Raw genomic sequence first — 27,252 nt, 5'->3', positions numbered from 1 at the left:
GTTCCAAGGCTGTGTGAGCCGAAGCAACAACAATGGCGGAGCGGAGAATTTCCTATGCTGTTGACGTCGAAAATGGTGAGCGTCACACCCGCGACGCTGGTGACGATGGTAACCTCGATGAGTACTCTGCGCTGAACCGGTACATCTCGACTGCCCGCGACAACCGTCGTGGTTCTACCTCGAGCGCCGGTGCTCTCAGCTCTGGCGAGGAGAAGAAGAAGCCTTGGTGGAAGTTCGGAGGCAAGGCTTCCGGTATCGAGGATGGTTTCATTACCCCCGATGAGTGGCTCCAGACCGACCTCCGCTCTGGTCTGAGCTCCAGCGACATTGAGCCTCGTCGCAAGAAGACTGGCTGGAACGAGTTGGTTACTGAGAAGACCAACATTTTCATTCAGTTCATTGGTTACTTCCGTGGTCCTATTCTCTATGGTAAGTGGCTTCGACATCCGTCTTGATTGACGCGTCTGAATGCCAATTGGCCACTAACACAATATTTTTTTCTATAGTTATGGAACTTGCTGTCCTTCTCGCTGCCGGTCTGCGTGACTGGATCGATCTTGGTGTTATCTGTGGTATTCTTTTGCTCAATGCTCTCGTCGGTTGGTACCAGGAGAAGCAGGCTGCCGATGTCGTTGCTTCTCTCAAGGGTGATATCGCTATGCGTGCTATCGTTGTCCGTAACGGCCAGGAGGAGGAGATCCTCGCTCGTGAGCTCGTTGCTGGTGATATTGTTATCGTCGAGGAGGGTACCGTTATCCCTGCCGATGTCCGCCTGATCTGTGACTACACCAAGCCCGAGATGTTCGAGACCTACAAGGAGTACCTCGCCAACGTTACCTCCGACGACCTCAAGGAGAAGCACGGTGATGATGATGACGATGATGTTGAGACCCACCAGGGTGTCTCCCTCATTGCTTGTGATCAGTCCGCTATCACTGGTGAATCTCTCGCTGTCGACAAGTACATGGCTGATGTCTGTTACTACACCACCGGTTGCAAGCGTGGCAAGGCCTACGGTATTGTCACTGCTACTGCTCGTCACTCTTTCGTCGGTAAGACTGCCGCCCTTGTTCAGGGTGCCCAGGACTCTGGTCACTTCAAGGCCGTCATGGACAACATCGGTACCTCTCTGCTCGTTCTCGTCATGTTCTGGATTCTCGCCGCCTGGATTGGTGGTTTCTTCCGTCACTTGAAGATCGCTACCCCCGAGGACAGCGACAACAACCTGCTCCACTACACCCTGATTCTCCTGATTATCGGTGTTCCCGTCGGTCTCCCCGTTGTCACCACCACCACTCTCGCTGTCGGTGCCGCCTACCTCGCCGAGCAGAAGGCTATTGTCCAGAAGCTCACTGCCATCGAGTCCCTCGCTGGTGTCGATATTCTTTGCTCTGACAAGACCGGTACTCTCACTGCCAACCAGCTCTCCATCCGTGAGCCCTACGTCGCTGAGGGTGTTGATGTCAACTGGATGATGGCCGTCGCCGCTATTGCCTCTTCCCACAACATCAAGAACCTGGACCCCATTGATAAGGTTACCGTCCTGACCCTCCGTCGTTACCCCAAGGCCCGTGAGATCCTCTCCCGCAACTGGATTACCGAGAAGTACACTCCTTTCGATCCCGTCTCCAAGCGTATCACCACTGTTTGCACTTGCGATGGTGTCCGTTACATCTGTGCCAAGGGTGCCCCCAAGGCTATCCTCAACATGTCTTCCTGCTCCCCCGAAGAGGCCAAGCTCTACCGTGAGAAGGTCACTGAGTTCGCTCGTCGTGGTTTCCGTTCCCTCGGTGTCGCCGTCCAGAAGGAGGGTGAGCCCTGGCAGCTTCTGGGCATGTACCCCATGTTCGATCCCCCCCGTGAGGATACCGCCCACACCATCGCTGAGGCCCAGGTTCTCGGTCTTTCCGTCAAGATGCTTACTGGTGATGCCATCGCTATCGCCAAGGAGACTTGCAAGATGCTTGCCCTCGGTACTAAGGTTTACAACTCTGAGCGTCTGATCCACGGTGGTCTCGCTGGTTCCGCCCAGCACGACCTTGTCGAGAAGGCTGATGGTTTCGCTGAGGTCTTCCCCGAGCACAAGTACCAGGTCGTCGAGATGCTCCAGCAGCGTGGTCACTTGACTGCCATGACTGGTGACGGTGTCAACGATGCTCCCTCTCTCAAGAAGGCTGACTGTGGTATCGCTGTCGAGGGTTCCACTGAGGCTGCCCAGGCTGCCGCCGATATTGTCTTCCTCGCCCCCGGTCTCTCCACTATCGTCGATGCTATCAAGCTTGCCCGCCAGATTTTCCAGCGTATGAAGGCTTACATCCAGTACCGTATTGCCCTGTGTCTCCACCTCGAGATCTACCTGGTTACCTCCATGATCATCATCAACGAGACTGTCGACTCTGCCCTCATTGTCTTCATCGCCTTGTTCGCTGATCTTGCTACCATCGCTGTTGCCTACGATAACGCTCACTTCGAAGCCCGCCCCGTCGAGTGGCAGTTGCCCAAGATCTGGGTTATCTCCGTCGTTCTTGGAATCTTGCTCGCTGTCGCTACCTGGATCATCCGTGCCACTCTCTTCCTCGAGAACGGTGGTATCATCCAGAACTTCGGTTCCCCCCAGGAGATTCTCTTCCTTGAGATTGCTTTGACTGAGAACTGGCTCATCTTCGTTACCCGTGGTGGAAAGACCTGGCCCTCGTGGCAGTTGGTTGGTGCCATCTTCATCGTGGATGTCCTTGCCACCCTCTTCTGTGTCTTCGGCTGGCTCGCACCCGACTGGGAGCAGACCTCTCCCCCTGACCCAGCTGGCCCTTACTTCTCCAAGAACAACGATGTCGACATTGTCACCGTCGTTGTCATCTGGGCCTACTCCATCGGTGTTACTGTCATCATCGCCGTTGTGTACTACCTCCTGACCATTGTCCCCGCTCTTGATAACCTTGGCCGCAAGACCCGCTCCAAGGCCGATACCAAGATCGAGAACATGATCGCTCACCTTTCCAAGCTCGCCATCGAAATGGAGCACGACTCGGAAGGCAAGACTCGTTACACTCTCGGTGCTCGCGCCGAGGAGATCGAGGACGACGAGTAAATGCTCGTTTAGCTTTTTTGCGACTCGTTACTGATTCGAGGTCTAATTTCTTTTATCTCCCTGCGATTACCCGCAAATTTTGCCGTGCCACCTACTTGAACATGCATGCCGTGGGAGTCAAAAAGGCCACCTTTTTTTCTTCCTTTTACCCGTATTATAGACTTTGTGTGTTTCATTTACCCCTTGGCTGTGGTTTGCTTTCGAGTTGCTAGAGTCATCTTTTCATTCTCTACGTGTATGTATGTCGTTAATAGTGGCACTTAGTCAATCTAAGGGATTCTAATCATTTCTTTCCTTGTACATTATAAACTTTGTAATATTATAGTCTCTTACTCTTGATCTACATCTACCTTGTCTCTCAACGCTCACAGGTGGAAGCCATTTCTCCGTCCCCATCTTTTCCCCGGATGAATTCCACGTCGAGACAAGCTTTGCCCGTAAGGCCCCTCTCTTCTGTATGTACGTATAGAGAACTACAATCCACTCATATCTGGATTTGACCCCGGATCTTAACCTATCTTGTTACTAGTCTTGCTCATGAATCTTTTAATTTTCCGTCTATAACTGGGTATTCCTATACAGGTCCCCCCAATTGCCCTATAAAAGAATAGCACAACCACCATGTCCAAGTAATTCAACCCAACACGATGCTCCCATATATCCTTCCCCTATTGGCTCTCCTCCTCATAGGAGCAAACACAACCGCCATCCACCCCATCAACAGACAGACCTGCCAATCCACCGGAAGCCATTGTCCCCCAGGAACCCTAATCGTCAGCCCAACCTCCAACCAAGCCACCCATAAAACCCTCCAATCCGCCATAAACTCCCTCCCCAACGACAAAACCCCACAAACAATCCTCCTCCTGTCAGGCACCTACATCGAACAAGTAAACATAACCCGCTCAGGCCCAATAACCCTCCTCGGCCAAACAACCTCCCCAAAAGACCCATCCCGCAACACAGTGCGCATCACCTGGGCCGCAGGAAACAGAGACAGCACAGGAAGCATCGACAACGTCTTCTCCAGCGTCCTAGTCGTAGCACCAACCCTCGAAGCAAGCCTCACAGGTGCCGGGCCGACGGGGTATCCCGTGCCGTCTGATACGCCATTCGGAAATACAGATTTCCGCGTGTATAATGTCGATTTCGATAATACTTGGGCTGAGTATTCGGATGGGCCGGCACATGCGTTGAGTCTTAGTCGTGCGAATGGGGGATTCTATTATTGTGGGTTTTATTCGTATCAGGATACAGTATGTTCTTACATGTTTAATCTCGATATCATTCGATTCTCATAACCCAACAGGTCTACATTGGCAAACTCGGAAACGCATACTTCTACAAAAGCATTCTAGCTGGCCAAACAGATTTCCTCTACGGCTTCGGCACGGCCTGGATCCAATCCAGCGCCCTCCAGCTGCGCGGCTGTGGAGGCGGTATAACAGCCTGGAAGGGGACGAACACTACATTGCCTAACAAGTATGGCGTTTATATTGTCGACTCGAGCGTGCGGGCGGCGAACGTCTCCATCGCGGCTGATATCAAGGGCTCGTGCGCGCTCGGTCGACCGTGGAATAGCCAGCACCGGTCTATCTTTGCACGTTCGTACGAGGACGGGAGTGTTGATCCACGCGGGTATATCGACTGGATTGTCGATGGCGTCGGGAGGTTCGAGGAGGGCGTAACACTTATGGCGGAGTATCGTGTCTTCGGGCCTGGTGTTAATGAGACTGGTCGTGTTGGTGGTGTTACGTCTGTTCTTGGATGGGAGGGGTATGAGATGTATAGTACTCCGCAGAAGGTGTTTGGGGATACGACGTGGGTGGATTGGGATGTTGTTAAGGGGAATTGAGATGAGATTCTTATATCAAGATTCTCAAACTGCTTCAATGCTTTACTACTACTTCCATCACTCTCCAAGCTCCCGCATCTCCCCAATAGCATCCTCCGAAGTCCCATAAGTATCCGCATACCTCCCCGTCATCCACTCATGAACGGTAACGGGGGGATATAAAGCATCCTGCCCACAGGGAAGACATCGGATCGTATAATTCGGATTTCCGGAGAAGAAGAACGGAACACTAAAGCGCTCTTTGCCACTGGTATTGATAACCCGGTGCAGATTCGATAAATACCGATTATTCGTCCAGCGCATCATCATATTCCCAAGATTGACAACATAAGCCCCCGGAACGGGTGTGACATCGACCCATTCAGACGTGAGGTTATTCCACACCTGCAAGCCTCCCGTTTCATCCTGCAGGAGCATGGTAATAGCGCCGAAATCCGTATGTGCGCCGATTCCTGTACTCGATTAGTGTGATGCATTTAGTATACGTTTGTTATCATGAGTTTCAGCTAACCTCTCTCAAGACCCGATTCATCAGCCTCTTGCGGTGGGTAATGAAGCAATCGGAGAATCGAGACGGGATGATCGCAGAAATCTTCGAACGCATCCTCTTCTAGACCCAGAGTCTGCGCCAGAACTTGCATGATGGCGACGGAAAGCTCGATCATGGCATCGTGGTACTCGTCCATTACTTGACGGAAGCCTTGTGCGTCAGTTAGTTCGGTGGGATATTTATTCGGTCCGTGGCCGAAACGGCGTTGGAGGACGTATTCATCGTCTAGTGGGACGTCTTTTCCGAGGTAGAAGCCTTCTTTGAGGTCACCTTTTGTGCGTTTTTCGAAGTTCTGGGAACGGAGTCGTTCGTATCCTCGGTTGAAACCGCCAATGGCTTTTTGACTTAGTATGTCTTTTGCTATTTGATAGAGTGGGGGAGGGCGAGGGTGGTAATACCTTGGTCGTATTTCTCTTTTGTTTCTAAGGGGAGGTTGAAGAATTCCTTTGAGTGTTGTAGAACTGCGGCTTGGAGTTCGGTTGGAATGGCGTGGTTGATTAGTTGGAAGAAGCCGAATTGTTCACATGCTTGTTTGATTTGCTTGATGAGGTCCTTTTTGTCGTTGGTATAGAAGGCTGGGAGGGTTAGGTATTTCGGAGTAAAGGATGTTGGGTTCTTACGGGAGAAGTCTATAATAGGGGGTTCGTTAGGGTTCATGTTAAAGGTATGGAGTAGAGAAGGCGTAAATGTGAGTTTAGCCCTTTTATATCTGATATACCTGGCCTTTCCAATAGAACGCGGGGAATTCCGATGTCGTTATCTTTGCCAAATGTACTTATTATCTGTTAATAAGTCCGAACATCCGAGAACTGTGTAATCTCCTGTCTAACCTATGGATGATTAGAGATCGCGTTATGTGTTAGGGCGGACAGAGACAGATTGGTATGCATGAACATGATCAAATTATTAGATGGCAGAAATAAGAGATATATAATATAGATCTATGAAAAAAGCAAATATCCAAACAGTAGGGTACACGTATGGGTACAAAAAAGAAAGGATACAAATACAATTCAGGAGTTCGAAAGAACACCATGAAAGGGACAGTGGGTATCATATGCGCTCTAATTAAACATGCTACAAATGCATGGGCGTCCATTCCTGTCCGGGGTAGGACGTGGGGGACATGATGACCTCCTCGCTAGAGTCATCCGCGGTGACAGCAAGTTCCACCGGCTGAGGCGTGTCATTGACTATACGTGCCTTGTCTTCATTGCGGTGAGGATGCGCCGATATGACGGAGGTGTTTGAGACGGCGATGTTGCGGGTTGCATGGTTCTCTGGGGCTGGGGATGTCAAGTCCGAGACCACTGGATTTCGGGACCGGATGCTGAGCTGAGGAGCCAGACTTTGTTGTTTGTGATCGCCTTGTGATTCGTCTTGCTGGCCTGGGTGGTTCGTACTGTTTTTCGGAGCTTGGGATACATCATATGATTCGTGTCGAAGGCGCCCCTCAAGCACGCGATCCTTGTACTCCTCATGTTTCTCCTGTTCCTGGTTCTCGCTCACGGTACCCAGCTGTGGGTCTTGGCTTTGAGTTTGCTGGGTTTCACGGGACAGTGCAGGTGCAGCTCGATTCTCATGCAATGACATGGGAGACGGTGACCGGGAATGACCCGTGAGAGGCTGGCTGAGGGTGCTGGCATGGCGAGAGGGGGTTGGGGTTCCACTCGTAGATCCAGATTGAAACTGCGAGTAAAAACGACCAGTCGTTAGGGAATTGGACGACGAACTGGGTGGAAGTGATACACTCGCACGTTGGCGATTATCGCGGGGTGGAGGTTTTGCGTAGCTCGGTTGTGGTGGTGGTGCCATAGGCTTGGGTGGCTGAGTTGGCAAAGACTTTTGTTCAAATGGATTGCCGAGGACCGGTGGATCATCCTGCGTAGCGAAACTAGTATGTGAATTTCCATTTGTCGACGGGGGTGTCGGCGGATATTTGAACTGCAGCTGTTCCGAGGTAGTCCTTGTGTAGTCGGTCGGTTTTCGCTCAGGATCTTGAGAGCTTTGTCGGCCAAATAGCCCCTATTCAAGTCAGAAAAAGAAAACGAGAGCATAATCCAGGTGGGACATACACTAATCCTGCTGAGCGCTCGCTTCCGCTGGCCCTCCGGGGCGCCTTGAGGCTGTTGCAATTGAATACCAGAAAGGAGATCTCCAACCGAAGCGCGTCGTCGCCTCCCAAAGTTCTTGAGTTTTCCAATAGTAGACTCCCCATTCTCTGCAGGAGATCCAGACTCCGAAGGTTGCGAAAGATCATTAGCAGGCGTAGATGGACGAGTCCCTTTGCCACTCGCGCTCTGTTTCCCGAAGCTGCCAAAGCTCAGCATACTGCTCCGAGTTCCCGGCGAGTATCTGACTTCGTTTCTCAGGGGGCTATGCACGTCTGGAGCAGATGGAGGAGGTAGGCCGCTGATCGATTTTCTTTTGGACTCGAGGATCTCAGCAGAGCTTGGAGACTCCATAGGATAGAAAGGTATGAATGACTTCCTCTTCTCTTGAGCAGATGAACGGGAGACATCAGAGGCTTCATCCACAGGATCCTCAGCCTTGCTTTTATACCAGGGTTCTGGTGTTACCTCATTTGCTATTTCTTGCAAAGGGGATGGGGGCTGCCTGTCGAGTTCGTCATCAGATGTACTGCCAGCTCGCTCGTCAACTCCGAGTGTGGAGACGGAGGGCTGGCGCTTATGATCCGGCCTAGGAGCAAGCCCGTTATCACTATCTTTGGGAGGAGGTGGAGGCGGAGTACGTGAAGGAGGCGGAGGACTCTCATCACACACTGGCCGGATTGACGGAATAACAATCTCCGGTATAGACTTGCTTGTCTGATGCTTCTGGCTGTCTATAACCGGAAAGGGGACATCAAAAGGCTCATCAGGAATGGCTGGCAGGCTATTTTCTGCAATTGGGGCGTTGTTCGCCGGCGCTTTAGTATCGGGTTGATTGCCGATGCTTTCTCCTTGTGGCAGCGGCTCTGTAACTTGGCGTTTCCTGCTAGGTACCTGGCTAAATGCATTCGACGCCATAGGAGTACTTGCAGACCTCTGAGGATGAGGACCCGTGGGCGAAAGGCCAAGGGCAGTTATCATCTCCTGCTCCAAATCTCCAGCAAAGGCAGACTTTCCGGGAACTTCAGGTTTAAGAGGGACACCGTTGGAAGTTGACAGTTGCTTCGGTTGCACAGTTGTGCCAACGTGGTTGTGCGACAGGGAGTTATCCCCGGAGTTGGTCGCCACGACACGTTTTCCGGCATTTTGTTCATTATGTGGACCATCTAGACAGAGACTAACCTGCGGATCAGGATCAGGCCTGGTTTGCTCTTTCAAGGGCAGACTGCCAAGGATGACAGAGTTTCGTAGAGAAGAGTTACCAGACACATCCGACCCTGAAGGGAAGGAGAACTGAAGGCTGCGGCGAGAAGTTGCGGTTGACTGAACCTACAGTATTACCAACATCAGAATATAAACAAATATAAAGACGGGGTGTTAGATTGTAGAGCAGATGCATCAATCGTGTCGCATTCTAGAGCTCAATGCCAAAAGTGCTCGGAATTACATCGTGGTATCCAGAAAATGAAGCAATGCGATATTAAAAGGGAAGAACATTAAAGCAACGACCTCCGCCGTGCTTATCCCAGTAAACTCGCTCAGACGAAGAAAAAATCAAGTATCTACCTTCTCAGACCCTCCACTGGGTCGGAACCTGCTTCTGCCCTTAGCAAACAGCCCCTTGGCTGCCCCAGTTGCCTTGCCACTAAACGCCCCCGCAGTGTGGAGGAGCTCCTTTCCTTTCTCCCCGACTTTCTCTTTGTTCATCACGGTACCGAGATGGCCCGATGGGCGTCTAACATGAGTGGCACTAGTCGGAGTACCGTCATTCAAGGAACCGAGACTGCTAAGAGCACCCAACTTCGGGAATCTGCTGCGGGAAGCATCTGACGGTGGCACGGTAGGGGAGAAACTCTGGCTCTGCTGCACCACGCTGGCATGCTCGGGGTGTTCCTGGATCGTAACCTGTAGCCAATGATTCAAACCAGTGTCAATCGTGGCGAACTGGTCGCGGGTGTGTTCGAAAGACTTGATACGCTGGTTGATAGAGGTGATACCGAGAATGTCACGGAATCCCAAAAGTTTAGACTCATCGAGGGATGAAGTGCCAGCGTTAGAAGGCACTTGTAGTTGCGGAGGTGGCGTAGGCGGCGTAACTCCTGGTCCCATAACTTGCTCGGGTGGTGTAGTGTTCTCCGGAATAGGTGGAACAATCGAAAGTCGAGGCTTTGCCACAGCACGCTGTGTATCGGACCCCTCATCATCAGAAGTAATCGAGTCGCGCGGCACGTCCGGTACTAATGGGGCGGGCGCCTCATGTATAGGCTCAGGCTCTTGCGTAGATAACGATGTAGCTAAAGGAGGAGGAGAAGGCGATGAATAGCTGCCAGGCATTTGAGGTGGCGCTGGTTCTTCCGAATCGGAGGATTCCCATGAGAACCGTCTTTCTAACTTGGGTTTCTTTGGCTGATCAACGATCGTCGATGAAGAGTTGCCAGTCGCGATTTGGATGTTCGCGTCAGGGTCTCTAGATGGCAAAGGAAGCGGGCCAGTCCGGTCTGCATGGCTTTCAGAAACGACAGACTCAGCAGGTACCTGCGACTGAGGCTGGGTGCTGGGCTCCGGGTCTTCCGAGGGAGTGGCTTCCCGACTTAGTGATCGGATGATCTCCTCCCTCAGGCGATCACTGTCGGTATTCTGTGGCGATTCTTCGGCTCCCATGATAGTGGGGATTTCACCATGCAAGGTATCGGGGCCCGACGCGCTTCCGAATTTGAGAGGGGCAGGCATATCCTGCCCCTTGTGCGAGTATGGCTGCATTAATGGGTTCTGAGGAGAGGTTGCTGTATCAGGCGATTCTGGTGATAATCCTTGCAGTGGAGGAATTGAGGACAACTCTGCATGGCCCGCCGTCGGGGTGTCCAGGTCTGTGACTTGGGGCTTTCTCGAAGGACTGTTGTCCGGACTAGGAAGGCTCAGGTCCCGGCGATGACCAGGGATAAGCGCAGGAGCCGCAGCAGGAGCGGCAGTCGCAGTTGCCTTCGGGGAGCCCGACTCATTAGGTTCCTCGATAATGGTAGGTGTTTTTTCATCAGTCATAGTACGAGAACCCATGATAGGGCTGATCGTCGAAGTGCCATCGCTGTTCGACCGCGCGAAACTAGTAGTGGATTGCGGAGTTTCCGGGACATCGAAGGCTTGATTCACTACCGATCGGAATCCCGCCGAAGGTTTGTGGTTCAAAGAGGGATCCTGAGATGCGGAGCTATCCTGTGGTAGGTTGGAGTCTGCACCACCCAAGAAATCGGCACCAAAGCTAGACATGCGCTTGACTTCTGGGAGACCCAAATCAGGGTCCTGCTGGTTTGTTTGAGGGGGAGCTCCAAACGCATCAGGCTTAGGATCATTGCTACCAGTGACAGGAGACTGCTGAGTCGCTTGTTCCTCGCGCATGCGTTTATAGAGGTCGGCCGGCCTTACAAAGGGAAGGGCCTTCTGGTTTCCTCCACCAAGGTTACCGGCCTTACTGTCAGTCTGATGCGACTCTCCGGCTCCTAATCGCCTCGAGGACAACTCGGACGAACTGCCAGTGTTGTGGGTGGCATAGGGGGGCCGAGGTACTGCGGGAGGCTCCTCCTCTTCTTCCTCTTCGTCGTCGCTACCCCAGTCGCCTCCATCATAAGAATATTGTTTCGCTTCCACCCAGCGTTTTGTTTTGGAGCGATTCACGTTTGTTTGGAAAGAGATCGGGGTTCCGCTACCGCTGCCTGCCGAAAGTGGACTGCGAACATTATGCGGGGAAGGGCTAAAATATGTCTTAGTATTCGTGCGACTAGATATGTGACAGAAATCTAGATAGATAGTCTTACAGTTTCTGGGCTCCGCGTTGGGTCGGGTCTGCCATGGGGAGCAGGATCAAGGGATTGAAGCGAGCTTTACCAGCATCGACTGGTGATCCCTGATAAGTTTGCACAAGAGAAAGCGCAAGTCAAAAGTCAAATAAGAAGACGAACAAGAGTTGTTCCCCTAACGATGGTGTATATGGGAGGACGAATGTGGCGGTTTGGCCCAACTTGCGCAAGGCACCGATCAAATGGGATGTGATAATTCGACTTCCGAGGTAGCGAGATTAGTGTACAAGACAAGTGTATCCACAAACAAACACCAGGATATCCAACTAAACCAAAGAGGATATTAGAAAGCTATACGAAGTACTCCGTACAATTGGATAGCATCCCCTGATTTGAAGTCAAAAGGCCCCCAAGGGCTAAAATTAGGTGGCGGTGCGGGGCTTATGTAACACGTTTCCGATTTAGTAACGTGGAGGAGGCGTAGATTGAACTTGAACTTGTAAGTTGACATTTACATCTTCCTTTGAAGTGTACGGAGTATATTTGTTTTGTTTCGAGTGACGTTGTACCTTCGGAGCTCCTCGACTACCTGCAACCGGACACATCTTCATCCCCCCCTTATCGATTGGAGATAGACACTTCACTTTCACCGAATTCGGCCTTTGTTAATCTGCACTTAATTCCTCCTCTTCGAAAGACTATAGCTACTCGTCTGTCCCTTCACGTCCATCCTTACACATCGCAAAATGACCGGCCCGTCGATACAAGATCGGACCAGCGAGTTCAGTGCTATCTTGGGCCAGGCCCAGAAGCGTCTGGGGACATCGAAAGTTGGCTCACAGCGCCAGGCACTGTTGACCGATGCGCAAAGACGACAGGCCAGTGCGTCACCCCAGGGTGCCGCACAAGAGGCGAAAGTGGCAAGATCGGAGTTCGCGCGACGGGCGCGAGATATCGGAAGGGGAATTACTGGAACAATGGCGAAATTGCAGCGATTGGCTGAATGTGAGTATGGTCACATTGCTCAAAACGACAGCATTCTAATCAGAAAATAGTGGCGAAACGGAAAACACTCTTCGACGACCGACCTGTTGAAATATCCGAATTGACATACGTGATTAAGCAAGATCTTGCTGCCCTGAACCAAAGCATCGCCGGGTTGCAGGCACTCACCCAAGCGCAACACCCCAAATCTAATCGCTCGAAGACAGACCAGGAAGGAGAGCACAATGACAATGTGAGTGAGACATGAACGGCCATGCACGGACAAGTCGCTGACCCCTTTCAGGTTGTTGTCATGCTGCAGGGAAAGCTGGCCGATGTAGGTGCCAGTTTCAAAGAGGTGCTCGAAGTCCGCACGAAGAATATTCAAGCATCCCGAACACGAACCGAGAACTTCGTTTCCTCGGTATCTTCCAAATCACACAGCGCCCTCGATGCGCAGCGATCAGACTCGCCTTTGTATAATACATCCGGACGACGGACACCCCAGCCCGGATATCAAGGCAACTCCTCCGACCTTTTGACCCTCGAGCCATCGAACCCTTCGCCCTTAGGGCGCCCGTCGTTCCAATCAGACCAACAGCTGATGATAATGGAAGAAGGAGAATCAAGTAACACATATGTTCAAGCCCGAGGCGAAGCCATTGAAGCTATCGAGCGAACTATTAGCGAATTAGGTGGCATTTTTGGTCAGCTGGCGCAGATGGTCAGCGAACAGTCAGAAATGATCCAGCGCATAGATGCCAATACCGAAGATGTGGTCGACAATGTCGAGGGGGCGCAGAGAGAACTAATGAAGTACTGGACTCGCGTGTCTGGCAATCGCTGGCTAGTTGCCAAAATGTTTGGTATTCTGATGGTACGTCGACTATTGGATTTCTTGTCTGGATGTCCAACTAACGATGATTATAGATCTTCTTCCTTCTCTGGGTCTTGATTTCGTGATAGACATGAATCTCCCCCTTTTTTTTCTTTGTACTGTATTATAATACCTGGCCCGTGTTTTCCGACAGATTATGGCCCTTCTGCATGTCCGCACTCGCTGAGCATTCCCATTTCTTTTTACTCTCTGGCTAGACTCTGGGATGTCGAGACCATCACGCTCTTTGTCTTTTCATTTTTCTTGTTTGCTCTTTCCTCTTTGTTGCTTGGGACTCTGTCCTTGAGAGTCCCCTGCGTAAATACACCTCTTGTACTATTCGAATCCAATCAATCGAGATCGTGGGATAACCATGTACCTCTTCTAGAAACATCCCGAAGCGAGTATTGTCATTATATCTACATTTATTTCATGTATCGAACTGCGTTATCACGTTCCATAGCTCTGATTCCGCCCACCCCAGCGAGGGTTGATTATCGAACAATTCCCACACAAGACTGTCATTCCATCCCCCAACAGACGGCGGTGCAGTGGTATCTCCTCCAGTGGAATCTGCATCCCGAAGACTCACCGGAGCTTGATCGGTAGCACGGCTAAATATATCTGTGTAGGGTGTAACTTGACCCTCAGTGTTTGCAGCCGTGTTCACATCAGAGAGCACAGCTGGCGGCTGTTCTGAACCGGAAGATTCGGGATTCCTTTTCACTAGAGGTGCACACAGGTCCAGGAATTTGGAGAATAGATTGTACAGTTTGCCAATCGAGACATTCGCCTCTGCAAATTGATGTAGGTCGTCGGTGATGTTTTTGATCATATTGAAGTCTTTTTCGTTTGATGTTGCGATCACATTACAAAACAGGACGAAAAACGGCGCGAGCGGGTATAGCAGCATTGTCCTGTTCAAAAGGTCATTAGTTTCGACTTGTCCAAGGTATTGAGCGACGGATTTGAGATGGCTATATCATACCAGGTCAGAAAATATGGATATTCGTCGATAGAATTGTTACGGCTTGAGAATGCTTCCTGTAAAGCTCGGAGAGTGGTGAGAGCCTCCCGGGCTGTGTATAGACAGTTCTCGCAAACCAAGCGGGACTTGAGTACCGAAGAGCGGGCTTGAATGATTGTTGTGAGAACAGAGTAGTAGTTGAAGTCCATTGACAGCCATTCGCGACGCAGATGGCCCCATGACTGTGAGAATTGCTGTTCTTGGCGGCGACGAACCTGGAAGTCCAGTTAGCAGGTATTCGATAGAGGATTTGGTTCTGTCACCCTCTCACCTGTTGCATATTAGAGTGAATTGTGTGTGCACGTGTCACAAGATCAGACAATATATTGGCCTTTTCGGTATCTCCTATTGTCTTGGGATCAAGCAAGATTTTAAGTACAGCACTCTTCAACTCTGAATACTCGGCTATGCCTGTTAACATGGCAGAGGTTGGTAGGTCAGGGTCAAGATGTATTAACTGCGTTGGTCTGACTTTTAGATCTGGTAGAGATGGAGGTCTGAGGAGTAACAGGCTGAGGATTTTGTCAAAGCCATAGCATGTATACACACAGGCATGAATGTTCTCCTCTATGTCGTTTCCAGGACTGGGATCTGTGATGTTGTGGTAGTTTAAGGAGACGATTATCCTCGAGGCTATTGCTATCAACAACCAGCAGCGTGTCATGTTTCCTAAATATTGCATCAAACGAGTCTGTCGCGAGTCAGAAATGAGTCAATATATGAGGAGTCAGACGAACGAGACCGAAGAAACATACCGCAGACAGAACTGTTTGAAGCAAAAGGAGGCTAGGTGCAGCTGCTAGAGGAATTTGATTCAAAATTTCTATAGCAGCGGCCTCATATCTCTTTTTGAGGGACCGAAAATGATTGCTCAAGGGCTCGCTCGTAATTAGAGGTGCCATTTTGGATATACAAGCCATGGCCTTTACCCAGACATTGAGTCGGTAGTACTGGAGGACTTGTTCGCATTCAGTGCCCTCGATAATGGCAAGCCCCATTTGCTCTACAACTTTGTCAGAGATGTGGTCAGGCCAGGTGATTGTTCCCTGGGAGGTTGTTTTCTTATCGGGTCCTATAAACGATCAGTATCGTTGACTTCTGCCCCATTCTAGGTGCTTTACCAGGTAGCATCATGTAGAGCAATTCCGGTGTGAGAGTAGGAGGTTCTAGGTTTTCTTGAACATCCATGTCTTGCATAGCTGCACTCTCCTCCCAATGTAGAGTCGGGTTGGACAACTGGCTGACAAACTTCCGCGCTGATTCAAGTGCTGTGCGTCTATCCTTGGATAGAGCCGGGTTACATTGGAGTTCATGCTCAATGTATTCTCTAGCCTCACTGGCATGGTGTGTTGAGCCAGGAGAATGTGCCTGGTGAACACTTTGGTGTGACACAGTATGAGACTTGCGGTGCTTGCTTGGTGGGGTCTGCAGAGGAGCTGTGTCATGGAGATCATATGCCCGCTGCCGTTTCTGTTTGTTATTGACCACCTCGCTGATACCTGTGAAGTTGGCTGAAGGCGATGAAGATGTGCTGCTGGCGGCGTGATGACTTGTTGGAAAGTATGTCGCCTCTTTAATTCTTGACTCTTCTAGCTTCGCTAATCTTTGGGTTAATGTTTCTAATCTTATAAGTGTCAGCTGTTGATTCTGAAGATGTGTAACATGGATTTCATATACCGAGAGACCCGGGGTCTATGAACCCGTGCTTGGCGATTGCGAAGACATTCTGCGCCTGCATCGGTGCAGTTCATGCAAGGATCTTGGCGATCGCATTTGACCTACAATGACCCTAGATGAGAATCGGGGAATCAAAGGATAAAACGTGAATCAAACGATTATACCTTCCGAGCATGACATAGATCGCACTGATGACTGATTAGCTTATATGGACATGTCTCAGAAATAGCGTATGCCTTCGCAATGCTATTATTCCGAAGAACTTACTGCAGACATGTTGGCATCGGAATTTCTAACGGAATTTCGGAATCAAAAGCAGATTAATTAATTACTTGTGACGAGGGAACTCTGCTTGAAGTCTGAGGTTGTGTGCTCGGCGCGTCCGAACTGCCGGGAGCCGAGCGGAAGCGGTTTAGCGCGGATCATGTACAACATATGTTGTACACGAAGGCTGTTGACGTTTGATAGACTTTTTATATTGGAAGATATATTCAAAAATAACTTGATTGGTAATCTTCCTACAATTTAAAACGTATTTCCGACAAGTTCTACCGAAATGTCATTCATCATAACGACCATAACAGTATTTACATTCCAATTTCACAACAGACCCATGGAGAACGTGCAGTTCTGTATCCTCAACAGTATGCGGAATAGCCCCTCGTCGGTCCATCTCCTTACACGCTGCTTTAAACCATACATGGTTGATGTTTGGCTCGAGGTTTGTTTCTTCGCCATGAGCACTGAAAGACGCCATGTAATCTTTCAAATCCCGTCGCATTGCCCATAGAAACTCCTTTCTATGAGACCATGTAGAATCATGTTCTCCCTTTTGATTTCTTTGGTCATCCTTCGCAATGGAAACAAAGAAGCTGACAATTCTCTCCATGGTTGAAGTGGTGAGAAGGAGACTGACCCAGCTTTCAGCGGAAGAATGGGAAATTTCCGGACCCATCAAGCGCTGGACTGTTGAAAATAGAAGCTGCATGCAGTGATGGGTTGAGAGAAATACATGCATATCGTCGAAAGGCGCATTTCGAAGAATCGCTTGCTGTCTTTCCATAGAAGCAACCGTCATGCTTTTGTGATGACCCGAGTGATTAGAGTCAGAGTCAGGAGATGCGGATGATTCCAAGAAGAATACCGCATAGGCTCTATATTTGAGTAAGTACGCTTTAAATAAAAAGTAACGTGGTGGGACCATACGTCGGATACAGAAGCTTGGCCTGGAGCGAAGCCACGGCTCTACTGAAGATAACTTCTTTCTCTGTCTTGGAAGACGACCACAAAGGCTGGGCAATTGTATTGGTCTCCAGATGATGCTCAACCACATGATAAGCCAGGTGGTAGGAAAGTCGAATGCAAGTATTCCAGCATCGTTTTAAATCACCGAGATATCCCAGAGAATATCCTGCGTTGTCATGAGCCACGCCTAAGCTATACTCAGGAGGCGGAGGAGGGAACAGCTCGGATATGAAAGAAATGTCATCACCCGGTGACAGGGTACCATTAATGCAATGGCTTTGGTGATGCCTCTGTTTTCGGACTTGAATGTATGCCCGTGCTATGGCAAATTCCAGCTTCGAAACCCGGTCGTGAAGTGCTCGACAAGAAAAAGTCAAAGAACCGATATCTTTCAGATCACATAAGGCTAGTATCGCAACAAAGATATGAGATGGGAGACGCTTCCATCCTGAAGCCTTAGGCACGGCTGACAATGAACAGCTTTGTTTACCTCTCCGAAGCACTTTTCGGACTCGGTGGAGAAAATGCGTCATGGTTCATACATTTGATGCATAAGCTGGAATATCCAAGGTCTAGGCTGTACTTTGGGAATATTTTCCCTGAAATTACCCATAAAGAAGACAAATAGATAAAAGAAAATATAACGGCTTCGGTTGTCGTTTTACCCTCAGACTGCAGAGACGCAGTGAGGTGACCAAATCGAGCATTGCACGAACACAATCAAATACTTTGGCCGAAGATGTGGAAGTTCGCCGAGTTTACCTAAGAATGTCTCGCGTGAGATTAAGCAATGGATTTTGAAACATCCGACGTCGGGAGATTGCGATGAAGTTGATGCCTGATATTCACGGCAGAAATACCACGGTACCGCCGGAAACGCCTTTCCGATCCGCGTCGTTTGCTCTCCTCAACTCCATCAAATTACTTAGCATACTAATCATTTATACCTAGCTGTATTGCTTTTTGAACAGTGTGATACAGAGATGTCTAGTCTGCATGGATTCTCGGTCGGGGGCCCGGAAAGAGACTCGTCAACCAAACCACTCGCATCATTTGCATGCATGGTCTGTCACAAGCGAAAGGTCAGATGCGATAGACAAGATTCACGTACCCCCTGTTCAAATTGTGCAAAGGCGAATGTAGAGTGCATTTATCGTCCTCCGCCACCGCCTCGTCGCAAAAGGGATCGAGAAACCAATGGCAGTGTATCTCAAGAACGCGGGAAACATATTAGACTTAGCACGGGATTTGACGGCACTTCCTCTGCCACTCAGCATCAACTTGCTGGGAGAGAGCAATGGGGCGAAACAAGGAAAGGTGGATCTGGGAGGATGATCATGAAAGGTGGTAATTCTATCTATCTCGACAAGTGAGTTGCGCTGTATTTTGTTAATGTCAGAGTTCTGACTTGCACATCAGCAATCTTTGGACAAGTGTCAGCAATGAGGTTAGTATTTTATGGCTTGCGCGTGCTGCCAATTCTAATTGCGTTTACTAGCTTCCAAATGCAGCAGACGTATTGGGCGACGAATCGGGTAATGATACCGATAACTTTGCCTATGATGTGAGCGACGATTATGCGATACTCTCGACATCTGCAACAAGAGACATTCTTACCGAACTCCACCCGAACGCTTTGAATATCTTCAAATTGTGGCAGGCATTTCTCGAGAATGTGAACCCACTCATCAAAATTATACATGCTCCAACTGTGCAACAACAAATTCTAGAAGCCATGAGTGATCTGTCAAAAGTAAGCCGGGAGTTCGAAGCATTGATGTTTGCAATATACTGCATCGCAGTGGTTTCCATGCAAGCAGAAGATGTCGAAAAGTCATTCGGAGAAAGCAAGAAAGCCCTCCTATCAAAGTGCAGACGAGGAGCCCAACTCGCTTTCAAAAATGCATCGCTTCTTCGTACATCAAGCTCAGTGGTGCTCCAGGCGTTTATGTTATACCTAGTATGTTAATATTTCCTTGACGAGATCTAATCCCCTTTAACGATGTTTCGGTAGCTTTGCATGCGTTCGTTCTCTGACCCACATACAATATGGACATTATGTGGCATTGCAGTAAGAATTGCGCAACGAATTGGGATTCACCGTGACGGGTCTGCACACGGACTTTCTGTATTCGAAACCGAGATACGCCGTCGTATCTGGTTCCAGCTCGTGATAATAGACGCCACGTCTGCACAATTCTGTGGTGTAGCACCAACGCCGCTCGCAGCCACAATCGATGTCCAACCACCAATGAACGCAAATGATAGCGATCTCGACCCTCGCATGACCGAGCCAGCCTGCGAAAAGCCAGGTCCGACAGAAATGATGTTTGTTCTAGCACGGAGTGCATTTGGAAAATGGCTCCTTCGTTTGTCAAACCAAGCCGAGGGCTCCAATACTGGACCATGGGCCTTCTTATCATCTTCTTCGATGCCCCTGAAAGAGAAGGACAAGACAATTAATGAACTTGAAGCACACATGGAAGAGAAGTTCCTTCGGCACTGCGATAAATCCATCCCGCTACATATGGCAACGACAATGATGGCGCGTTCGGCTATATACTATACTCGGCTGATGGCACACCACCCCCGTCAATACCAGGATCCCAACACTCGCATCTCTCAAGTGGAGAAAGATATCATCTTCGAGACTGCTCTCAAGATGATAGAGTATGCTGACTACGCCCAAAACAATCCAGTTGTACGGAAATTCTTGTGGCACATGGTGAATCACATGCCATGGGATGCTATAATATTCTTGCTGTCGGAGATGCAACACCGAACTGACGCCGAAGAGAAGAGCAAAGTGTGGCAATTGATTGGAAATGTATACTCTTCGCACATCAAGGCGATGAGCAAGAATGATCCAACGCCTCTTCACATGGCTATTCAAAATTTGATTGTCAAGTCATGGCGGACGTACATTGAAGAGTGTAACCTCAACAACCGCACACCAACGCCGTGTCCTACCATCGTTTCATCCTTGCTAGCCAACGCGCCCAAAATTTCTAACCTGCAACAGGAGGATGGAAACTTCCCAGCTGTTGAGCGTGGTGCTAGCCCACAAGACCAATCTAGACATGACCGTTCTAGTTCACAATTCGGATTGGAGGCCGAAACATTTGGTTTAATGCTTGGGGATAGCCCGAAGGATTGGAATGAATGGGACAATCTTCTCAGCAACTTCCAAGGATCTTTTACCGATGATGCACCATATCTGTCATGAGCCAAGCATTAATTTAGGCTGTCAAATGCGCTGTTATTTACTCAAAATGCGTTCATGCTACCCTTTGTCGTGAGTCAGGAGGTCTATCGGAAATTATCGTGTTCGAAATCCAAGGATACCCCAACATCGGGTACGTTGGAGAATCTCGCGCCGATCGGGACGCGACGCCCCGATGCTGTATAGATGTCTTGGCCCCCCCAATTCTCGGGCACGGCGACTAAACAGCCGAACAGCGAGGGTCAACGTTGGCTTTTTGGGGTAAATTTGTTTTCCGGGCGATGGTATCTGGTGGGTAAATTTTTATTTAAAGTCGGTTCCGCTTGGTGCACATTTTGGATATATGATCACCAATTTCCTACCTGCAATCGTCTTCTGCTCACAATATCCTTCCCTTAATACTCCGTACATTAATTCCACCTACATACCCTGACTCGGAAGATGATTCGAAAGATGAAACCAGAAACGGATGTTATTATTGTTGGCGCAGGCCCGACTGGCCTTGTCCTTGCTCTGTGGCTTCATCATCAAGGCATCAATGTCCACATTTTCGACCAGGCAGAGGCTCCGGCGAAAGAATCAAGAGCGATAGTTGTTCATGCTCGCATAGTAGAGCTGTATCGACAGCTTGGATTAGCCGAAGACTTGCTCGCACTCGGGTACAAGCTACCGGCGACAAATCTCTGGATTGGTAAACAGCACAAAGCACGCCTTGCGCTAGGAGAATTTGGCCGCGATTTGACTCCATACCCCTTCATGCTGAATGTACCACAAGACGACCATGAAAGAATGCTAGAAAAACGACTGAATGACTTCGGAATCCATGTCGAACGAGGAGCAAAATTGCAAGGCTTTGTGGACCACGGATCAAGCATCACTGCTACCCTGTTCCGCGAGAAAGACGGGATCTCAACTACACATGAGGCCTCATACATAGTCGGCTGTGATGGAGCTCATTCGGCTGTTCGTCGCGGGATTGGTGCCAGATTCGAAGGCGAAACATACAAACCGCTCTTCTACATCGCTGACATCGAAGGCAAAAGCGACAAGTTCTTCAATGGCGAAGGGAACCTGGTGTTCACCGATGAGACTTTCAACCTGCTAATCCCCTACGACGAGGCAGGCCATGCACGATTGGTTGGTATCATGACCCCGGATAACGATGACGGCGACAGTCGTGAATCACCAGAGCATGAGCACCGCATCACGTTCGAAGATATTCAACCAAAAATTATGCAAGCGATGGATATCGACATTACAATGGTCAACTGGTTCTCCACATACCGTTGCCACCACCGTGTAGCCGACAAATTCCGCAGCAATCGGGCGTTTCTTGTTGGGGATGCAGCTCACATTCACAGCCCAGTTGGCGGGCAGGGCATGAACACCGGAATTATGGATTCGATCAACCTAGCGTGGAAGTTAGCGACAGTCCTCAAACAGACAAACATGACCGAAGAAGCACAACACCAACTGTTGGATTCATATGAATCCGAACGCCGCTCCTTCGCCATGATGATAGTCAAGTCTACCGACACAGGTTTTACGACGTTGACATCAAAAGGATTCTTCCCATACCTTCTTCGACATTGGCTGATCCCGTATCTTGTGCCACTGCTTTTGAAATTCAATTTTGCGCGGACTAGAATTTTCCGAGGCGGTTCTCAGCTTATTTGCAACTACCGGGGTAGCCGTCTCTGCCGGACTGGCGAAGGGACCGTGCAGCCTGGCGATCGTCTCCCGTGGGTCGAAATCAACCAGGTGGACAATTTTTCCACCCTGCGAGATATTTGCTGGCAGCTCCATATCTACGGAGAGTCCCCGCAATTCGAACAGTGGGCCCAGAAGACGGGTGTGAAAGTCTTCGTCTTTCCCTGGCACGACCAATACAGCAAAGCTGGACTGATTAGGAATGCTGTCTACTTGCTGCGACCTGATCAGTATATTGCAGACATTTTCGAGGATCCGTCCGTTGAGGGGTTGGAGGAGTACTTCGCTACTCGAGGATTCACCTACATGTAGGTATAGGATAAGGCCGCTTAAATCTGGGATCTCTCCACTAAATTTTCATTTCCCAATTTCAATCGTTATGCTATCATTGTTATACCACGTGCAGTGTCAAATGGATGTCTTATTTCCCCGTTCATTTCCTATTTAGGAGATTTGTCTTTTCTCGCTCCGACTATTCCGACAGGTACTTTAAGATAAGCCTGCGTGTGAAAGCCACATAGTCTTCATATTCATTGGCAATTCAAAGCATGCGAAAAGGATGAAGTATGATTGGTGCCTTGGCATATATTAAAGTGCATTAGTGGATAATTTGATTGGTGTACCTGCGGGGCTAACCATGGAGGTGGATGTATATGGGACCCACACTATACTTCCCTTGAGAATCTTTCCGTCTTTGCATCCAATCTGTACAATGCGAATTAGCTATGACCATCATCGGGATGCATCCGAGTAGTTCCAACTCCACTCCATCCTGGCCTTCCTGAGCTCGCTTACCACTGACAGGCCGTGCAAAGCTCTCAGACTGAACATGTGGCAGAGACGGAAGCTTTTCATTTGCCATGGCATTTATTGTCGGCCGATATATTTCCCAACCAAACATCACTGCCGATGCACATATTATGCAGGGAGCGAGATATAAAAGCCTTGCAATAACCAAGGAAGTGATCTTCATCCTCGCTTCAGTACTCTCTTTACCACATCATTTACTGGCACGATGAAGACCACCGCTCTCATCTCCTTGCTTGGTCTGTCCGGCGCTGCCGTGGGCGCGGCCATAGACAAGTCCAAGCCCTCAAGCGAGCCCTTTGGTTACAAGTCTGGCTCAAAGGAGTCTATTGCCAACCTCAAGGATAAGATTGAGAACGTCGTCTGGATTCTTCTGGAAAATCGCGGGTTCGACAACATCCTGGGTGGTGTGAAGAAGAAGGGGTTGGACAATGTTGTTAACAATGGCCCTTTCTATAACCTGGAGGATGTCAGCAACCCCCAGAGCAAGAAGTGGCCCACCCAGCACAAGAACTACGACTCAGTTCTCAATGACCCTGATCACTCGCTCACTGGTACCAACTTCGAGCTCTACGGCCAGTATAGCCCTAACAATGAAGCCATTGCCAATGGCTCTTTGACCGCCAACTTGTCAGGCTTTGTCAACCGCCATATGCTCAAGTACCCCAAGATCTCTGCCCAGCGAGCAGTGGACGAGGTCATGGGATACTACTCCGAGGAACAAATCCCCACCATCGTTGACATGGTTGATGAGTTCACGACCTTCAACAACTGGCACTCCTGTGTCCCTGGTGTAAGTACCGTCCATGTTACAAACTAGCCAAATATATCAAACTAACCAACAACCAGCCCACTAACCCCAACCGTCTCTGCGCAGTCGCAGGTGTCACCGATGGCCACGGCAAGAACGACAACGACTTCGAAGTCTCCGCCATCCAGACCACCAGCATCTTCGAAGCTGCCTCAGAGAAGGGCATCTCATGGCTCAACTACGACGGCACCAACGGTGCCTTCCTGCCCGATTCCATGTTCTTCGACTGGACCGCCAAAAACGCCAAGAAGAACGTCGTTCCCCTCGAGAACTTCTACCAAGACGCCTACCTAGGCATTCTACCCCAGCTCTCCTACATCAACCCATCCTGCTGCGGTCTGAACACCAACTCCATGCACCCCTCCGGCAACGTCTCCTACGGCGAGGTCCTCCTGAAGCAGATCTACGATGCCGTCCGCACCGGCCCTCAATGGGACAAGACCCTTCTTCTTGTCACCTTTGATGAGACAGGTGGATTCTTCGATCACGTCGCGCCCCCTCTTGCCGTCCGCCCCGACGACAAGACCTACACCGAGAAGGGATATGATGGCAGCCAGTACACCTTCAGCTTTGATCGTCTCGGTGGTCGTATTCCTACCTGGTTGCTGTCTCCTTATACTCCCAAGGGTCACGTTGAGGGATACGGTACCGATCCCGCTACTGGCGAGTCTTCCGCATACAGTGCTACCTCGGTGCTCAAGACTCTTGGGTACTTGTGGGATCTTAAGGATATGAGTCCTCGTGTCGAGCACTCGCCTGCCTTTGATCATCTCATTGGCCAGAAGTTGCGCGATACTCCCAAGACCCTCAAGAACCCTCACGTGTTCCCTAATGATGTTTGAGAATTTGTTCTACAGATGGTAGTATAGATGAATGGTTGGACTCCATTTCTTGTCAGATGGGAGTCTAGAGTTTACGACGATATATGCACTGCAGATTTTGCAGCCTTCTTAGGGTTTTCCTACTAGCTTTTGGCTTGTTGAGTGAATTCCCAGTTAGTTCGAGATGATAGAATTAAAATACTAGTTTCAATTTTTTCTCTCTTTTCTCTCTTTTCAATGTCTTTAAAAAGATGTGTTATATGTCCTTGAACATCTTTTGAATAATTTGCTAAAAAGTGTAGAGCATAGTGAAGAGCACAACGCTTTTCTATATATAACCTGCAAGGTTAGGTTAGTTGAAGCTTTAGTGGGACATCTAGGTGGAATATATGGCATGAATCCTTGATATGTGAGTGATTGTCTTAATCTTCTATTGCGTTTTCAATTAATTGTAGTTTTCAATGTATTTTACCAAGCAAAGGAAATAACTTGAAGAAAGAGAGAGCAAATCTGTATACTTCGTGGAAATTGGCGCCTGAGGCAGACGCACTAAACTTAATTGGGGTGTCGATCTGGAGATTCTCGAATTCCGCCCGTTGGCAGCTGGCAAGTAACCTTCCCTCCGTTCTAACCACAGCTTCGCAACAAGTATAATGGCTTCTCCTATGAGATTGGCAAGTGGTCTCTTGACCCGAGCCACCCGCACTATTGCCATCGAATCCGCCTCAACACAACGCATCGTCCCTCTCCTCCGAAAGAACACCGCATCACAATGCCGAGCCTACACTCAAGCACAGCGCCCACGATGCAACCAACCCATGCGCACCATGATCTCCACACAGAACAACTTCTCAACTTCTGCCTTCCGCGCAGGCCCTAAGACAATGGGCCAGATGCGCCAGCGCAACTCGACCGGCCCATTCTCGTGGAAGGCCGCATTGCTCTTCGTGCTGACCGGTGCCGGTATGATGCTCTACTTCCGGGTTGAGAAGGCCCGTCTTGAGCGCAAGCGCATGACAGAGATGAGCAAGGGAGTTGGCAAGCCCAAGGTTGGCGGTCCGTTCGTCTTGAAGGATCTTGATGGGAACGAGTTTACAGCGGAGGACCTGAAGGGCAAATACAGCTTCGTGAGTTACCCGGACAATGGAACAGAAGAGGATCAGTGGATTTAATATGCCGGAACGGTTGTTTGCTGACACAATTTCGCTTCGTTTCTACAGGTCTACTTCGGCTTCACTCACTGCCCCGATATCTGCCCTGATGAGCTGGACAAGATGGCCGAGATCATCGAGAAGGTCAAGGCGGCTACCGGAGATGAGAAGCTCTTCATGCCCGTTTTCATCACCTGCGATCCCGTCCGTGATACACCCGAGGTGCTGCGCGAGTACCTGAAGGAGTTCCACACCGGCATCGTCGGCTTGACTGGCACATACGAGCAGGTCAAGCACGTCTGCAAGCAGTACCGTGTGTACTTCAGTACTCCCAAGGATGTGAAGCCCGGCGAGGACTACCTCGTGGATCACAGTATCTACTTCTACCTGATGGGTAAGTGCGGGCGGATAAGACGCTATAACCTGGGTATCTAGTTTCAGTATGCTAACCGTTTATCCTAGACCCCGACAATGACTTCGTTGAGTGTATCGGCCGCCAGGATACCCCCGAGTCTGCATCCAAGGTCATCCTGGAGCACATCAATGACTGGAAGCGGGAGGGAAAGCCACTCAAGACGGAGTAAGTGTCTTGCGCCAGGTGTATGTATGGAAATTGTACAATATAGTCATTCGAATATCTGAATACCCTACTCTTGCCGGAACTATTCCAAATGCTCCTTTTTCATGCTTATGTTCGTATACTCGTGTCCCGACCGAATTGGATCGAAACAAATATAGAGGCCCGGGGAACCAATTCTGTTCTGATAACCTATAAGATCCCATCAGCATTACCCAGAAACACAACTCAGAAAAACCACCAACCAGCCACAATCACCAAACCACCTAAAACACATCCCTAAACAGCCCCAGTCCCCAAAGCCCTCCCCTCAGCATCCCGATCCGCATTAGCCCTCCACTCCATCCCCCCATCAACAAACTCCTCCCTCTTCCAAATCTCCGCCTTCTCCTTACAAGCCTCAAGCACCTCCTCGCCCGCCCTCCACGCCGCACCACGATGTCCCGCACTAACAGCAATAACAATAGAAGCCTCTCCAATCGGCACAGTCCCGAGTCTGTGCGCAATACTCACGCCCTCAAGCCCATGCGTCTTCACAGCGGCCTCGGCGATCCCCGCTAGGGTCTTCAGCGCCAGAGGCGGGTAGGCTGTGTAACTGAGCTGCGAGACGGAGCGGCCTTCGAAGGTATCGCGTGTTGTGCCGAGGAAGAGGATGTTGGCGCCTGCTGCTGGGGATGAAGTTTGCGATAGGTAGGTGTTTGCGTCGAGGGTTTCGTAGGTTAGTGTTATGTGGATATTTTGGGTTGGATTGTGGTGTGTGCGTGGGTAGGTTTTTGGGTCGAGATGAGCTGGGAGTGGAGTTTCTGAGGACATTTTGTTTGATTGAGGTTTTTGAGGGAATTGGATTCGAATGTTGGGGACTTGGAGTTGTCCGCGGGTGACTCGCGCCCCTCGATGCTTATCTGCTGCGGGGATCGGTGGATAAGAGCACCCCGATCTGGGGAGTT

General features: G+C 49.8%; 11 protein-coding genes across 11 annotated transcripts; 7 read left to right on the top strand and 4 right to left on the bottom strand.

The window, feature by feature from the left end:
* Positions 1-32: 32 nt before the first annotated feature.
* On the top strand, positions 33-3,088 carry PGRI_050430 (plasma-membrane proton-efflux P-type ATPase; the record flags this gene model as incomplete). Its single annotated transcript, XM_040792756.1, has 2 exons — positions 33-429; positions 507-3,088. The coding sequence occupies 2 exons, from the start codon at positions 33-35 to the stop codon at positions 3,086-3,088; spliced, it is 2,979 nt and encodes a 992-aa protein (XP_040644723.1).
* A 647-nt stretch (positions 3,089-3,735) lies between these two features.
* PGRI_050420 (putative pectin methylesterase) lies at positions 3,736-4,943 on the top strand (the record flags this gene model as incomplete). Its single annotated transcript, XM_040792755.1, has 2 exons — positions 3,736-4,344; positions 4,398-4,943. 2 exons carry the CDS (start codon positions 3,736-3,738, stop codon positions 4,941-4,943), a joined length of 1,155 nt encoding a protein of 384 aa, XP_040644722.1.
* A 57-nt stretch (positions 4,944-5,000) lies between these two features.
* PGRI_050410 (isopenicillin N synthase family dioxygenase) lies at positions 5,001-6,150 on the bottom strand (the record flags this gene model as incomplete). The annotated part of the gene is made up of 3 exons (XM_040792754.1): positions 5,001-5,395; positions 5,455-5,829; positions 5,892-6,150. The coding sequence occupies 3 exons, from the start codon at positions 6,148-6,150 to the stop codon at positions 5,001-5,003; spliced, it is 1,029 nt and encodes a 342-aa protein (XP_040644721.1).
* A 420-nt stretch (positions 6,151-6,570) lies between these two features.
* On the bottom strand, positions 6,571-11,448 carry PGRI_050400 (uncharacterized protein; the record flags this gene model as incomplete). Its single annotated transcript, XM_040792753.1, has 4 exons — positions 6,571-7,518; positions 7,569-8,933; positions 9,171-11,349; positions 11,414-11,448. 4 exons carry the CDS (start codon positions 11,446-11,448, stop codon positions 6,571-6,573), a joined length of 4,527 nt encoding a protein of 1,508 aa, XP_040644720.1.
* Positions 11,449-12,141: 693 nt separating this feature from the next.
* On the top strand, positions 12,142-13,342 carry PGRI_050390 (t-SNARE syntaxin; the record flags this gene model as incomplete). The annotated part of the gene is made up of 4 exons (XM_040792752.1): positions 12,142-12,400; positions 12,451-12,632; positions 12,684-13,256; positions 13,310-13,342. The coding sequence occupies 4 exons, from the start codon at positions 12,142-12,144 to the stop codon at positions 13,340-13,342; spliced, it is 1,047 nt and encodes a 348-aa protein (XP_040644719.1).
* Positions 13,343-13,686: 344 nt separating this feature from the next.
* Positions 13,687-16,021, bottom strand: PGRI_050380 (fungal specific transcription factor domain-containing protein; the record flags this gene model as incomplete). Its single annotated transcript, XM_040792751.1, has 7 exons — positions 13,687-14,173; positions 14,245-14,498; positions 14,555-14,694; positions 14,833-14,974; positions 15,039-15,355; positions 15,405-15,881; positions 15,961-16,021. The coding sequence occupies 7 exons, from the start codon at positions 16,019-16,021 to the stop codon at positions 13,687-13,689; spliced, it is 1,878 nt and encodes a 625-aa protein (XP_040644718.1).
* A 2,481-nt stretch (positions 16,022-18,502) lies between these two features.
* PGRI_050370 (fungal specific transcription factor domain-containing protein) lies at positions 18,503-20,431 on the top strand (the record flags this gene model as incomplete). The annotated part of the gene is made up of 4 exons (XM_040792750.1): positions 18,503-18,552; positions 18,625-18,652; positions 18,704-19,165; positions 19,220-20,431. The coding sequence occupies 4 exons, from the start codon at positions 18,503-18,505 to the stop codon at positions 20,429-20,431; spliced, it is 1,752 nt and encodes a 583-aa protein (XP_040644717.1).
* A 438-nt stretch (positions 20,432-20,869) lies between these two features.
* PGRI_050360 (putative FAD binding monooxygenase) lies at positions 20,870-22,450 on the top strand (the record flags this gene model as incomplete). Its single annotated transcript, XM_040792749.1, has 1 exon — positions 20,870-22,450. One exon carries the CDS (start codon positions 20,870-20,872, stop codon positions 22,448-22,450), a length of 1,581 nt encoding a protein of 526 aa, XP_040644716.1.
* A 703-nt stretch (positions 22,451-23,153) lies between these two features.
* On the top strand, positions 23,154-24,598 carry PGRI_050350 (putative phosphatidylglycerol specific phospholipase C; the record flags this gene model as incomplete). Its single annotated transcript, XM_040792748.1, has 2 exons — positions 23,154-23,738; positions 23,795-24,598. The coding sequence occupies 2 exons, from the start codon at positions 23,154-23,156 to the stop codon at positions 24,596-24,598; spliced, it is 1,389 nt and encodes a 462-aa protein (XP_040644715.1).
* Positions 24,599-25,230: 632 nt separating this feature from the next.
* PGRI_050340 (SCO family protein) lies at positions 25,231-26,312 on the top strand (the record flags this gene model as incomplete). The annotated part of the gene is made up of 3 exons (XM_040792747.1): positions 25,231-25,704; positions 25,798-26,122; positions 26,191-26,312. 3 exons carry the CDS (start codon positions 25,231-25,233, stop codon positions 26,310-26,312), a joined length of 921 nt encoding a protein of 306 aa, XP_040644714.1.
* A 272-nt stretch (positions 26,313-26,584) lies between these two features.
* Positions 26,585-27,118, bottom strand: PGRI_050330 (molybdopterin synthase catalytic subunit; the record flags this gene model as incomplete). The annotated part of the gene is made up of 1 exon (XM_040792746.1): positions 26,585-27,118. One exon carries the CDS (start codon positions 27,116-27,118, stop codon positions 26,585-26,587), a length of 534 nt encoding a protein of 177 aa, XP_040644713.1.
* Positions 27,119-27,252: the final 134 nt, after the last annotated feature.

Source organism: Penicillium griseofulvum (genome assembly GCF_001561935.1).
Source record: "Penicillium griseofulvum strain PG3 chromosome Unknown contig_84, whole genome shotgun sequence".
Lineage (NCBI taxonomy): Eukaryota > Fungi > Ascomycota > Eurotiomycetes > Eurotiales > Aspergillaceae > Penicillium > Penicillium griseofulvum.
Note: the sequence above shows the minus strand (reverse complement) of the source record. Positions and strands in the feature narration are given on the sequence as shown.